The sequence below is a fragment of the Perca flavescens genome, chromosome 19 (assembly GCF_004354835.1).
Source record: "Perca flavescens isolate YP-PL-M2 chromosome 19, PFLA_1.0, whole genome shotgun sequence".
In the NCBI taxonomy this organism is placed as follows: Eukaryota; Metazoa; Chordata; class Actinopteri; order Perciformes; family Percidae; genus Perca; species Perca flavescens.
Window position 1 is genome coordinate 31,080,487 of NC_041349.1, and position 16,028 is coordinate 31,096,514.

General features: G+C 40.2%; 1 protein-coding gene across 2 annotated transcripts in view; it reads right to left on the minus strand.

Annotated features, from left to right (window-relative positions):
• afap1 (actin filament associated protein 1) overlaps positions 1 to 15,622 on the minus strand; it is an 89,370-nt gene extending 73,748 nt beyond the window's left edge. Inside the window, exon 1 of one of the 2 annotated variants that reach the window (XM_028564071.1) lies at positions 15,307 to 15,622. In XM_028564071.1, the coding sequence (XP_028419872.1) occupies positions 15,307 to 15,343 (37 nt within the window). In that variant the 5' untranslated portion in view covers positions 15,344 to 15,622. The remainder of the gene's footprint in view (positions 1 to 15,306) is intronic. The other variant, XM_028564070.1, reaches the window with a different exon arrangement.
• Between the last annotated feature and the right edge of the window lie 406 nt (positions 15,623 to 16,028).

A 16,028-nucleotide genomic window follows, 5' to 3' on the forward strand; every position in this document is an offset into this window, starting at 1 on the left:
CATTAACGCGTTAATTGCGTTGCGATTAAGGGCCGAGCATAACGCGTACATTATTTTTTTTTTTTAATCGCATGCCGCCCTTTATTACATTTATTTTCACTTCACTCTGCTTCACGTCGTGCCTAACAGGCTACTATTTTGACCCTTTGCCGCACCTTTACTTATAATCAAGCGGTCATACTTCCTCGTAACATCCTACTGCTACAGGCTGCTGGCATGATGGAGAAATGCAGCAGCAACACAATTCTGAATGGCGCTTTTTATTTTCCAAAACTCCCGGACGGCTCATAGACAAGTCGAAAGCCACAGGCACATTGTGTAAAGCTGAATTAAAATATCATCGAAGCACGTCAAGCTTTAGCTACCACCTACGAGCTCAGCATAGTACAGTTAACGTGACTCAGGTTGATGCTAGTGGGCTCAGGCAAAACACTATTTTGGAGAGTGCTACTCGCCGACCTGTTATTGAAACCAAAGTGCAAACGCTGTCTCATCAACCGGTGATCACTGGACGTCAGTGAGTAATCAAAATTATTTAGCAGTTGACTCTGGTAAGTAGGGTTGGGTACCGAAACGTGCCGCCCTAAACGGTAGTAACGAGACCGAATAAGAACGAAAATTTCGGTGCCTGACTTTACACTACACCTGACAGCAGGTAACGTTCGCCTACCTTCAACATTGCTGACAGCTAACTTTAAACAGTGTAAAGTGTGACTGTATTTCACTGTACTGTACGTAACAGTCTGCTCTGCAGTGCAGCAGGTGCCGTTGTCGGAATTAAACAACACAGACGGTGCGTTCACTTGCAGCTGCCGTTGTCGGAATTAAACAACACAGATGGTGCGTTCACTTGCAGCTGCCGTTGTCGGAATTAAACAACACAGACGGTGCGTTCACTTAAAACAGGTAGCCTCGTGGTGCATTCACAGTAATTGTCAAATACCATTTTCCCATCTGGTGGTTGTTTTTGTCGTTCAACAGCAATTTACTGGTGAAATAAGTTATTGTTATAGTTATTACATTATTATTAAATCTTTAATTTTGACCATGGCCTTAACAATAAACAAGTTGCTGACTGTTGTTTAGTACCCTTCTTTTTTTTTGTTTACAGTAAATAAATAATAAACTAATACAAATCTTAAAGTAACTTTGCATTCATTTGATTCCCAATCAAGATACACTGGTAAGAATTGCTTTCCATTGTTAATAAGTACTTAAAAACAGTTCTGAAATGCAAAATAATAGAATTTTAATCATGTGATTACAATTTTTTTTTTTCAAAACATGCGATTAATCGCAATCAACTATAGAAATTCAGCGATTAATCGCGATAAAAAAAATGTACATCATTTGACAGCCCTACTAACAATACATGGCACACCAAGCTGTAACATGAAGTGCCACTGCCATAAGCATACATACAGCAAAACCTGTGCAAAAACAATAACAAAGTCAATCTGGTTTGGGTGACAAATACAGGAAATCCTCTTGATTCTTCAGTTTTCCTGTTTTCATACTAACAAAATACAGTCCTCTGCGAAATGGCCTGTTCAGGTAGTTATATTCTTTGTTACAGTAAAGCTACAGAACCAGATCAGCAGATGGCATGTCATCTCTATTGCATGCCATGCCAGATCAAATTATAAAACAGACATCAAATCTATTGGGTAACATCTTGCCAAAACAAAATGTCCAGGTACAAATACCTTTTCTACTTCTTATTCTAAGCTTTAGCTGTATTGTCCTTTTCTGTTGCAGGTGATTGACCCCCCCCACTCCCCAAGTGTAACAGCCTGCTGATGTAGCAAACAGATGCATAAGAAGCCCAAAGCGTTTAATGAGCCAACCGCCCAATCATCTTCACTGAGCACTTTCTGTGCTTCTGGGAAACTTAATTGCATCGTGGGCTGACAGTTACAGTAAGATGGTGGTTGTTGTTAATTGAGGTTGGTTTATGGTCTGGCATCGTCATAGTTACTGCCTCGAATGAGCCACCAAAACACAGCAGGGCATTGCTGGAAAGCATTAATCTGGGAAATAGACACGTGATTGCATAAACACACACACACACACACACACACACACACACACACACACACACACACACACACACACACACACACACACACACACACACACACACACACACACACACACACACACACACACACACACACACACAGTTTATCAAGTTTAATCCAATAAACTTATTATAAATAATGTTACGTCTTTTTTTTTTTTACTCTTACACTGAATGTTTGCTTCTTCAATCCAGATGAGTATTGAAAAGTATTTTCTGCGACTGAAAAAGGCCCGTGTTGAGGATGAGGACCAGCCTGAACCAGAGGTATCAGTCTGAAACAGAGCTCAACAGTCCGACCAGTGTAATTAGTTATGTTATTAATTTGTATTAATGAATATTTTCAGACTTCAACCAGTGCTGCTCAAGCAGAAAGACAGGGTTTTGTTTTATATCAGAAAATATGGGACGTAGAAATAAGCGCTGAAAATGTGTAGAAGAAAAATTTAACAATTTAAAATGTTGGAAAAAGCAAAAACAAACTGTGAAAAAATGACGTCAAATGACGTTTTTTCAAACCTTTAACAATAAACTTGGTGACTGCCCTGTTAACATTTAACTAATTGAACTAAACTTAAATCTATGATTTATGGGCTTTTCCAAATGTTAGAAAGACATTACTTTTTCAAATTCAGTGTTCACAAGTCTTTTCAGTATTTACAAAATATCATCATCTACTTGTTTTATACTGATCATATCGACATCAGTATATATCGGTTATCGGCCATACCAGCAATGTTATTAATGATTATAGATATCAGCCAAAATGTTCATATCAGTGCATCCCTAATTGTTTTAATCAACCAATGGTTTCAGTTGTTTAATGGAGCAATAAATGCCACACACTAACTAGTTCCTGCTTCTCAAATGTGAGGATGTGATGCTTTTCTGTTTTCAGAGATATTCAATATACAGTACAATGATATATCAATAATATACAGTACAATGAGATATCATTGTACTGTTTGAATATCTCTGATGTAAAAGTTCCAAGTTCCAGTTTCAACTGCCGTTTCCAAGCTCAAGAAGAAACTTGGAACCTCAATTCATGATAAGAAGTGCTCCTCATTTGCATTTTCACAATGACTTTGAAGCAGGGGTCTTCAATGTTTTTTTAGGCCGGGGACCCCTTAGCTGAAAGAGAGACCGACTACACTCTGAGAAGTAAATCCGTAAAATAACAGAAAAAGGTTCTGGTCGCTCATTACCCGAAACCAACCTCCGTGGCCGACAAAAGTTCTCAGAGCACAAATTATGCAAGTCGAAATGTAATAAACAAAAACTATAACTGTGAATCACGTTCTATATGGACAATTAGATTAGATTAAAATATACAATCATACTACTGTTAATACAGAGATATTGCTTAGTGTATGGCATATATTGTATACAATTGACTTGAGCCGAACGGATGAAAATAAATGGTTATTATTTATACATCATGTTTTAACGTTAAACATACACTACTGGTCAAAAGTTTTAGAACACCCCAATTTTTCCAGGTTTTTATTGAAATTCATGCAGTTCAATGTATTATTGTACTCTGACATGAAAGAATAGAACAAATTAATAATTTAAGTTAAAAAATAAATCATGGAATCAATTTATAAACCAAAATGTATTCTAAATTTTTGACTCATCAAAGTAGCCCCCTTTGGCAGATATAACAGCTGAACACACTCGTGGAATTCTTTCTACAATGGAAATCAAATATTCTTCAGAAAGTTCTTCCCAACTCTGTTGCAGAAGTTCCCATAAATGTGTGGCCCTTGTAGATTGCTTTGCTTTGCTTTCACTTTTCTGTCCAGTTCATCCCAAACCAGCTCAATGGGGTTTAAGTCTGGTGACTGTGCTGGCCCCTCCATGTTTTTAAGCTTACCATCTTGTTCTTTTTTGCTAAGGTAGTTCTGGCATAGCTTGGACTTATGTTTTGGCTCATTATCTTGCTGTAGGATGAACCCCTGACCAACTAGGCCCATACCAGAGGGTACTGCATGGTGCTGCAAAATGCTGTGGTAGCCGTTTTGGTTCAGGGTGCCTTTCACTCTGTACAAATCACCGACCCTGGATCCAGCAAAACAGACCCAGAACATCATGCTTCCTCCTCCATGTTTGACAGTTGATGCCACACACTGAGGAACCATCCTGTCGCCTATTCGACGCCGTACAAAAATCCTGCGTAATGAACCGAAGATTTCAAATTTTGATTCATCAGTCCATAGCACCTTCTTCCAGTCTCCAGTAGTCCATTGACGATGTTTCTTGGCCCAGACAAGCCTCTTTTTCTTATTCTGACGTCTTAGCAATGGCTTTCTTGCTGCAACTGGACCTATCAAACCTGCACCTCCAAGTCTTCTCTTTCCAGTTGAAACTGAGACTTCTTATTACGACCACTATTAAGCTGTGCTTGAAGCTGTTGTCCTGTGAGCCGCCTATCACACAAGCTGTTGACTCTCAGAAACTTGTCTTCTGATTGTGTTGTGGCTTTGGGTCTGCCAGACCTCTTCCTGTCAGAGTTTCCCCCAGTTTCTAAATGCCTTTTGATGGTGAAGAATACTGTCCTCACTGACACCTTGACTTTCTTCACAATTTCTCTGTACAAAAGACCAACATTCTTAAGTGTTATGATGGTCTGTCTATCTCCCATTGTTAATTGCCTTTTTCCCGCCATTTTTATGGCAACACACTACTTTCTGCAGTACAATACTGTTCAAATAATGCTCACGAGGGTATGGTACCACAGTGTGTTCCAACAATACTTTTATACAAACAGAGGGGGTTGGAAGTAATCCAGACAAGTTGGAACACCTGTGGGAATTGGTAGCACCAACTTTCAAAGCTTGATCAACCTCCATTGCTGCAGAACAGCTTTACATTGTTTACCCATTTCTTGTTCCCTGAAAAAGGCCTTTTTGTAAAATACTGAAATGTACATTTTTTTTTCAGTTTTGGGTAACCGTACTTTTTTTTTAACCTCAGGCAGTTCACCACTTACCTTTGAACCATGTCAAGCTATTCATTGGACTTGAACTGCTAAAATTTTAATAAAAAAAACTAATAAAAATGGGGTGTTCTAAAACTTTTGAGCAGTAGTATACATGTGCAAGGCACAGTTCATCTTTAAGCTTTAATCTTTAAACTGTATGGCTGCCATAGCAGCTGCCTTTAACTATGTTGGATTGATATTAATGTATATTTTCAGACATTTTAATTCAGTAGACTCTACGATCTAAAAAGGCTACATGTGCTAAATGTGCCAGTACAAAAAATGTACTGGCACATTTGGTCTGCACTGCTGGTGAAAAGCTATGAAAGTCATGCAATATTACCAGTCAGAAATGTTTCATAAAGAGTTTGCAAAGCCTCCACTTGGCGGAGAGAGGGAGAGTTGTGAACACATCAGAAGACGGGCGATGCTGCATTAGTTTACGATGAAAGACAAGCTGTCTTGCAATCTCCCCATTTCTCCGCTCTGTAATTATGAGGTTTGTGTGTTTTCTTCTTCCCATTGGACATGCAACGCCAACATCACAGAGCGGGGCTCACTGCTATTGAACAGTACAGGTGGTTTACCATGCAAGCAGATGTTTCCCTGACCGCAAATACACATCTGCAAAACCCTGATCTGAAGGAAGGGGGGGGGGGGTTACGGATGGAGGGATAGGGCAGCGCCGACAGGGGTTTACAGAAGATATGAGAGAAGAGGAGGGAATGATCTGGGAGAAAGAGGAGAGGCACTTTAACAGCAAGCTAAAGACAGATAGTGTCGAGCCATGATGATCCCCTTTGGTATCTCTTTTAAAAAAATAATTAGAGGGTGCTCAGCTAAAAACCACAAGCCAACTAAAGGGAGATGGGTAAAGGGGAGAAAAGGAACTGTATAGAAGCTCCAGCTCTGGGATTCTATCCTCTGCTGGGAAGAGAGGACGTGGTTTCCTTGATTGGGCTGGAAAGGGTAGCTGCCTGGGTGTGAGAAAAGAGTGCAACTTCCATAACCTCACTAATAAAACACTTCTGTACAATGTGACAGACCTTCTTAGCTCAGGGGGTCCCTTATGCGGTATTAACCTTAACTCGCTTGTAGTCATACATATATCAGTCCAACATATTTAAATCTCTCTGCTAGGGCTGCAGGTAGAGCTGGGCAATATATCAATATTATATCGATATCGTGATATGAGACTAGATATCGTCTTAGGTCATATTACGATATCATAATATCGTAATATGTAATACGTAATACAAGTGATGTAAGTGACTGTAAAGTGATGTCATTTTCTGAACTTACCTGTTGTAGCTGTTCTATTATTTGCCTTTACCCACTTAGTCATTATATCCACATCACTGATGATTATTTATCACAAATCTCATTGTGTAAATATTTTGTGAAAGCACCAATAGTCAACACTACAATATCGTTGCGGTATCGATAAAGATAATTGGTCAAAAATATCGTGATATTTGATTTTCTCCATATCGCCCAGTCCACCTGCACGATATTTTGTTTCATCACCTATATCGCGATGTGCGTGTGACATGCAGGTCTGCATGCACAGCAAACCACCAATCGCAATCAATGTTGATCAATTTATGTAACAAACAAGCAGGCCCCGCTAGTCGACCCCAACCTGAAATTTAGAGGAAGCAACATGCATGCATTATTACGATCATTCACTTTAGCCTGGATTGATAGTATTATATGAATACAATGGTGTCAGGTCAGTCAACCAGTATATTTAACCATCTAATTTCCCTCTCCATCAAATCACTTCAGAAGAGTAGTCACAGTGCTTACTTGCTTTGGTGTTTGAAAAGCCAAAGAATTTCTAAAGTGCCACTCTTGAACTGGTTGCAGTTCCACTCTGGTTCCATATAGGGGGCGCTCACAGAGTGCAGAGTTTCCTCTATGTTGATTTTATTGTGGCAGCCGCTATGGGAAAATTTCTTCCGCCACGGTATCAGAAATAGGGCAGACACACAATGTAGTCGCGATTGCCTTTTAAATGATCCTGCCGACATAATGCACTCTCCGTTGCACTTTAACAACAAGTAGAACTTTTCATAGGTTATTGGGCCCATCCAGTTTAATTCCACATACTGTTGTGTTGATGTAGTTTATTGTCAAAACGTTCGCTTTCTTCCGAGTCGACTATTAAACGAACAGCTCCACCAAAAACGTCACCGCAGGAGATGGCAGACACCAAAATCAATGTAAGAAATAAATAACTATGGCTAACAGTACAAGAAACATAAACTGGCTAGCTAGCTAACTGTTATCGATCTCACAACATGACTTTTTGCCCGAAGACACCGTTGTGGAGAGTGAAACGGGAGACTAGAAAAAGGTGTTCAGGTAGTGTGTTAGGATGGCTACAGTAAATCATACAGGCTCCGGTTATCTAAAAGATTTTCAACGTAATGGCTCAATATGTAAATGTGAATGAGGTCGTAATAATTGGATGGCCTGCAGCTTCAAGCACAATTCGTTTTGATACAAGCGTTACATTTTGGAAGATAAGACGAGATTCGGAACAGCAATGCCCGTGCTGCGCGCGCACACAGCAGAGGTGTGTTACAACACGTGACTGGGAAAGATAACGCTGGTTGAATTCTGGCCCTCAGCAAAATGTAATGGATGACCGCTGACCTAGGACTAGGTATGAATTAAGTACATTTGCACAATGATACGGTATTAGGCCTAGGCCCAATTTGTTAGGATTGACATTGATGAAAATATGATGGTATATACACTCACTGACCACAATATTAGCAATACCAGTTGTACCATAAAATAGGATGAGAAATAGTATTGTTTTATTACAATTATATACAACAATATTGAATAAGGTAATAAAATACAGTAGGTGCTAATGATAGGTGAGTTGAAAAGCCCCTTTGTGACCTTTAAATATAAATGAATTACTTCTCATTTACATTATTTTATATTTATGTATTTTATATATTATACTAAGCAAAATTGTGCCATGATGACTAGATTGTATGGGATGTCATCATTAACATCATGACACAACTGAAAATATGCCTCATTGTGTGTGAATAGAGGTGAATAAATATATTTGTTTGTGTTGCAGCGAAGTGTCAGTTCCGTTTCATACTGGTGGAACTGCAACCCAATTCGGTACAATGGGGCTAAATAGGGAGTGAAAGGGCTCTCCTCCGTAGACCGACTCTGGTAAAGCATTAAAGTTCAACAAAGACTGGTTCACATAAGAAAATTTCCTTTTTCATTATTATTTTCAATGTAGATGCACTCCCCTACAAAAATCACCTCAGTAGTCGAGAATGATTTATTATTTCCAAATGGAGCTATTTATGTCATCTTGTAAAAATGTGTCTTTTTTCATATCCCCTGAAAGAAAAAAAAAATAGCGCAATGTACAGGCCTACTCTCCGCTCATAATGACCTGTGAAAATAATTTGAGATGCCTTTGAAATGATGACAGCGCTATGCGGTTATGGAGGCTTGAATTCTCAGCGGCCTGCTAAGTCCTCATCAAACATTTCCTACTGCTTCAGCTTCACATTTTTTTATTTGTATAGCCAATTGTGTTTAAGCTAAATAAACTAAGCTAATTGTAATAATGGGACAGCCTGAAATGTGCAGGGATGAGTCAATCTTACACCTTAATAGTATAACTGGTTATGGAATAGTATAACTGGTTATGGAGGGAGGCCAGGCGCCATTCATCTGCAAGTGTGTGAGTGTATTGTAAGCCTGTGTGGCTAAATGACAGTGGCTAGACTGGCAGATTCAAACCCAAGTCTGAACCCCACATGAAGTAATTCACGGAAACACACGGAAATTACACATAAACATATGCGCTCACAAGTGCGTCCATTTGTCCAGACCCCAGGCCCTTCCTATGTTGTTGTTGTTGTGGGAAAACCTCCCTTAACCTGAAAGACCTCTTGCTGTGTTAACCCCCCACAAACTCCACATCACCCCCACTACCACTTAGCTACAATGCAGCTTTGGTCATGTAAGCCTAAAAGCTTTGTCCAAAACAGACAGACAGACACACAGACAGACTAACAAGCTCACAGGCTCATCCTATTACAACTCTAAGCCTATTAAAGACACCTGGGGAGGCTCATCCGAAATGATCCTCTCCTAATAGACCCAAATTACCAAGGTAACCATCAAGACTAAATAGAACTATTTCAACTATTAGTTTTACATTTTGAGGCAGGAGTCAAAAAGGTAAATGCTTGGTTGATGGTGGGAGGTTAAATCAGTAGGCTGCTGAGAGTGTCCTATTTGGCATTAATCCGGGTTTTCTGAATTGGGCTCGAGCTAGGCCAGAGATACCCCTCCTTCCCCCTGCGTTTTCCTAGATGAATATTGACACAGGGGGAAGGCCGGCAGGGCTATGATTAGTCAGCTCAAAATTAAAGTCTCTGTTCCCACAAGCCAGCTTACTGACTGGCCGGCTTTTGGAAGGACCGAGGGAGAGATTACAAAACTCATTTCTCCTCATCTCTCCTCTCCACTTCTGGGATCCGTCTCCCCCTCCACCACCAGAAAGGAGGGGCTCGCACGTGAAAGCTTTTAAATTTCAATCATTGGGACAAAGAGACCCCCAACTCTAAAGCAGAACCAAATGGGCCAAGTGGGCCAGAACGGTGACACCATGTACCCATTCTGCCCACATCACACACACCCCAATTAATTGCTCCTCGACTCAGGGTTTCCGTGAGGAAAGCTGCAATAATAATGGCAATAAACACTTAAACACTTGGCCATTTTTGCCCCCAAAACATGGCACCCCATAAGTGGGAGAGCTTTTGAGCGTGGACTTGCTGAATGGGATCCTTGACTTGCCAAAGTAGCTTGCTTCCACCACCAGCTCAAGTCAAAGTGGAGAGAAAAGCAAGTAGGGGTCCAATAGACCAGTAGGCTACATTAATGGCCTTGTTAGTAGAGAAGTATTGATCGGCTACGAGCCGATCGGTCTCATATACCTGATTTTATTTTGCCAGTCCAATTTAAACACATGATGGTTTTATATTGTGCAAACAGCGACACCGACATTAATGTCACAGCCACACACATATACAACATGCATGTTGTGCACACAGTGGCAGCTGCTGCACACAGTACAGCCACACACACAGACACACACACAAACACAATTGAAATGGTTAAAGGTAAAATTAGGTTGTGATTAGCCATTTCCAAATTTACATTAACATTAAAGTATAGGGCTGTAATAGTTTGTGTATTTGTGCCAAACCGCACAATACGCACAATACACATTATGGTGATTAATGACATAATGGGGAACCAAAAGTCTCAACGAGTTCTGCCTGGGAACTTTTAGCCGTTCACAGTTCAGAACATTTATCACAATGCCAATTGGCATGCGAGTCAGTCACACTTTGGCTAATGCACATTTGAAGGCATCACCCAGATGTGCCAATCAACACTTATTATGCTATGTATATTGGTATATTCCAATTCATAGAATGACAGATGCTTTTCAGTCTGTTATGACCTGTTGCCTTTTTGGAAAGTGTTCAGGGTAGTATAGCCTAATACAAAAGTGTTTGAAATGTTACTTATGTTTTATAATGAAAATATTTTAGTAAGTTACCAGTCTCCAGCAAGAGGATTTTATGTCCTTGACTGTCTTGCACCAAACCGTGACTCCAAAACTGGGGCATAACTTCTGTGTACAATTACACCCGTATTGGAGCAGAAGCCTACCTAAAACTACAACTTCAAGGCTTCAGTCCTTACTAGGCAACCACTAAAAGCGTTAACAAACCAGGCCAACCACTAAAGCGTTAACAAATGGATTTCCCCCTAAAAGTGATTCTTCTGATTCCTATAAATGTCTCTGAGAAAATGTGTTGGTTACCATCTAATACATTCCTGCATATTGGTTGTCATAAATTCACATTGGTTAAATCCTCGTCCAAATCCAAAACCAACACATGATCTGCTACATTCTCGTGTGCTGCTGAGATGTGATTACAACCCCTCTACACAATGGATGTCTGTCAGAAGCTCACCAAATGCCAGGCAGAGGAGCGCCGCCGGGCGACCTGATACCCTGCAGCTGCTAGCACAGGTCCTGTTATTGTAGGACTCCATTCACTGCTACAGGCAGAGGAAATTAGAGATATGGAGGAGCATTTGTGTTGTCATTCCAGGATCATGTTAGGAAACCTCTGGCTGTGGTGTGGAGTCAATGTTGACCTGGACTTTGTAATATGTGACTAAGCATTATTGTTAATGTGACTGTTGAGGTGGATGGACTATGACCTGATGAGGGAAAATAAAATAAAAATGTCATTCAATTAGCATTGAAGTCAGCCTGAAAGTCTAATCCCAAACCCAAAAGGTGGTCAGACTGAGTCAGACTGACTAATGCTAGGTACACACCACAACAGAATCAAGCCAATTTTGGGATTGATACCCCCCTCCCGCCATGTTTACACACACTATAGTCACGTTTGATCGCGCAAGATTTGCTTTTTTTGTGAAAGTGGGGTCTCTGGTTGTTTGTGAATGGAATCCGTTTGTGTGTGGTGTGCTGTTCTGGCCAAATCAGTGCTCTCCACACACTATAGGAAAGCGATCTTCAACAGGGGGTCCGCAACCCCTAGGGGGTCCTCAGAGTCATTGCAGGGGGTCTGCAAAAAATATAGGGATGCACAATTAATAGCAGTTTTATTATTAAATATTTGTTAAAGGTAAAAGCGTCAAAGCATTCTGAATGAAGTATTGTGGTGCTGCAGAGACATTCCAGCATACAAATCCTATCCTACAGACTAAAGAAAACATCTTTGTTTGGTACAGATCCTCACAGACTATATTTTTTTTATTATAGTTTTCAATGAAAATTAGGATAATGATACAAAAATGATCAATCCCTCCAATATCATGAATCATATCCTAATTGCAATATCATATTTTCCTCATATCGTGCAGCCCTAGTTTAATACTTTTTTGAAAGTGTTCCCCCCCAAAATTAAAATATGTCTAAAAATATTACCATGAATCCAACATATTATTAGCAAAGATAAATCAGCCTATTTGTAAAAAACAACAATCTCAACAACATTGATGATAGGCTTACTGGCCTGTAAGGTAGCCACTATGGTAGCCATCAGTCAAGCTTATGGATTCACTGTGTGTTTGACATTTAAACATGAGAATATATGAATATGTAAATAATATTGTTTTAATAGCTTAGTATTATAGGACACCATAAAAAAGGTATGTGTATAGGTTTTAGGCCACCCTACACATTATTGTAGGCCCAGTTTAATATGCAACTCAATTTTATATAATATGTGGCGGGGGTTCCTGCTCCATCTCTCTGGAGGGGTCCTTGGCTTAAAAAACATTGAAGACCCATTCTATAGGAACACAACTGTTTCATGTATCAATACATAGGACTCTCCCATTTTCAACATCTACTAAAATTTGAAAAATCTGCTACTGTGGGCCAGGCATAAGCTAGGTTTACTGTTCTCCTGTTAGTGGGTACTACCAAGTCAGCAAGTTTGTATCATTTCACAGGACAGAACCCCCATGTTTATACCTTACCGTCAGCCAAAGCTATACTGTAGAGAGTGCAGCTCCAGTAGAAACTTGCAGCAGTTTTTACCATTATTGACAGTAATTTTAAGAACCCTACTGAACCCTTATTTTATGTTTCAGTGAAGCATGCAACATAATACTGTATGTGTTGTTGACGTATTTGGATCTGTTGTCTAGCAACAATGAGGTAATGAAAACCAGACTTGTTTTTAAGGTCACAATGCTAGAATTAAGTTACAGAACAGTGCTATGTCAGAAAGTTGGAATGATAAAATAATACCAAGAACTAATATAAGCACCAGCTACATGCTTTTAAAGTGAGTTGCTCCGCAATATGTGATAAGGGAGTATGTCAGGATACAAGATTATTACAACTTGAACACCGGAAATAGAAAACATCACTTTCCACTTCAGGGGTCAGTGAAGGTAAAGGGGGATCTTTTCCATCCATTCAGTCAAAAGATGCCGCTATTTCTGTTGTTTTGAAGTGGAATTCTGAAATGAAATCTGTCTTGGGTGGTACCATCATCGACCAACAGAACATCTACACTTCAACGTGGCCTGCAACTTTATGTTGCCCTCTTGTTAATCCAATGATTATATCACCACATTCCACTGTGCTAAGTAGCAGCAATGAGCAGCCTGAACTAGCCTAAGCCTAAAAGTGTCTATTGAATCAATCTAAGGTGGCTTTCACACCTACCTCGATTGGTCCGTTTAAAACAAACCCTGGAGCGTTTGGTCTAATAGTCTGGTTGGTTTGGGGCTGGTATGAAAGCTAAAATGAACTCTGGTGCGGAACAAACAACCAAACTCTGGTTCGCTTAAAAACGGGAGTCTCGCTTCACTTCAGGGTAGTCTATATCCTCGCCGTTCCACTTCCGGGATTGCTCCGTTGCTGCCGGAAATTCCGCCAGATTTCACTCATTTAGGCCGGATATCCGTTGCCTTGGGCTTCCTTTGTGTTGGCGTTCTAAACTCCGGTGGATTTCTGGAGGACTATGATTAACTGCTCCTCAGATCCCTGCAGGGTAAATCCAGACAGCTAGCTAGACTATCTGTCCAATCTGAGTTATGTGTTTTTTGTGTTGCGTGACTAAAACTACTTTTAGTAGCAGTTTGCTTCAGGTGAGAACGTGATCCGAGCCAAATACAGGAAGTTAACCAACAACAGAGCATTTACTAGCCTGCAATTTCAACCTTGCACACAATTTACTGACTTATATATGATTTAAGGGTTGATAACCTTAAGATCCATAACTTATTCTGAGCACACGTTGCTGGTCGTCTGTGTGACATCACCAGTCTGTGTGACATCATCATCTCTCTCTCATTCACTCGCTGTCTGTCAGCTGCTCATTGTTTGCCTTTTTCTAAAACATTAGAAACACTAAAGCAGAACCAGAAAACCCAAGACGTTATAAATGTGGTGTTGATCAAGTGTCTGCGAGTTATGGATATTCTGTCCAACGAGTGACCATCTCGACCGTGTGACATGTGTTTACAGTGTTTGGTGCATTTGACAAAGCAAACCCAACCAAATGAAAAATGCAACAATGTCGAAACTTCAGCCCCGAATCGCACCGAGTCCACCGAACTATAGGTGTGAAAGCGCCCTCAGTGCTACATGGAATGCACAGCTCATAAAACAAGGAAAAGGACTTAACTCCTGAAGACAAATGTTCCTACCTCACATTTCTGAGGCGTGCATTGGTGCAGAAAGGCCACATTAAATTACCAGATGATTGAATGGAGTTTGGCGTGAGGTTCATACTACATACAGGCGTCTTGATACCGACCACAACCCTAATGACACTGTCAGGAGCCAACTGTCTCTCCACAGAGACTCCCTCCCATTGTGGTAGAGAAAATGTTTGTTTTTTTAGAAACATTGCCCATTAGAAACTTTTTCAGCTGAAAATTAGTTTGGTTTATTACTTTATAGGACAGGGACAGTGCATATTTGTAACATTTCTGAGCTCATGCCAGAGTTAGCCAGAATTTATTTTGATGTGTAGTCACCACTGGTTCTTCAGATTTCTGAATTAAAAAAAAAAGGTATAACTTGCTGTTCTATGAACACCGTGCTGACAAAACATCATCTGCGAGTCGCGTGGATGTGCTCTAAAGTTCCATCTTAAAAGGGACATTTCCAGCAGGCGTGTGTGTGTGTGTGTGTGTGTGTGTGTGTGTGTGTGTGTGTGTGTGTGTGTGTGCTTTGAGCGATGCAGCACAAAGCTCAGATACAGAAGCCTATTGATGCTAATCCACGCATATTGTCAAATAAATTAGCTCTAGCGATTCAAATCATTGGCCTACACAAATCCCTTTAAATAAGATTATTAGCCTAAATATTTTAGAACATGGTAAAAAATTACAAATAGGCCTAGTAGGTATTCAAAATACAGTATGTATACGATATCCTATGAAATAACGTTACCACAGAAGCATTAACTGCGAACTTTAACTGGAACGTTAGATGCTAGCGGCAATAGAAAAATATGATTTCGTATATATCACGTAGCATGTGGCAATGCTACGTGAGAAACGTTAGGCTAATAAAGTCACTGTAAACTCCTGACACGCGCTAAATGAAACAAACGGCCCAGTGATTCTGTGGTCAGAAAAACCCGCCCCAGGTGGAGCCACTCACCTCTGCTGGAAGAGAACAGAACAGGGTCGCTCCTCATCGTGAAGTCCAACTCATCCAACCCGCCCGACAACGCTCAGCAGCGGGCGCGAAGCAAGGCGAGGCGAGCCCGGTACCAGTAAAATCCACACACACACAGAGAGACAGAGACACTTTGAGCCGTATGTGCCTTCAGTTTCAACCTCCACTTATTCTTTCCTCCCGAGCCACTGAAACGTCTCTCTATTTTTCCTTTCAAACTTTTTCTCCGGATCTTCCTCCTCCTCCCTTTTCCTTCTCTCCTCCTCCCCTCTGGTTCTTCAAAAGTCTCTCTATCCCTCTCGCTCTCTCTCCCGCTAACTGCCTGCATGGACACCAATGCTGCATTTAAAGACCTTCGGAAATAAAACAACTCCCTGCCTGGATTATGGATGTATCACTTTATCACAACTTGGACTAGCGGATTAAAAAACGATTTGGTTAGATTAAGACTTTATAATAATATACTTAACATATACAAACTGCTAAAATTCTATTAAATACAAATACATAGGCTAATTTCTTACAAGGAGTTACAATTTCGTACAAGGAGGCTTTTGTTTTTTGAAATGTTATTTTTTCATGTTTTATTTTTATATCAAGTCGTAGCAATTACTTTTAGCCTACTGTCAAAATAATGTAGTTAAGGGTGAAGACAGTGAGACAGACAATATATTTTAATAGCAACAAAGTTATGCGAATTAATA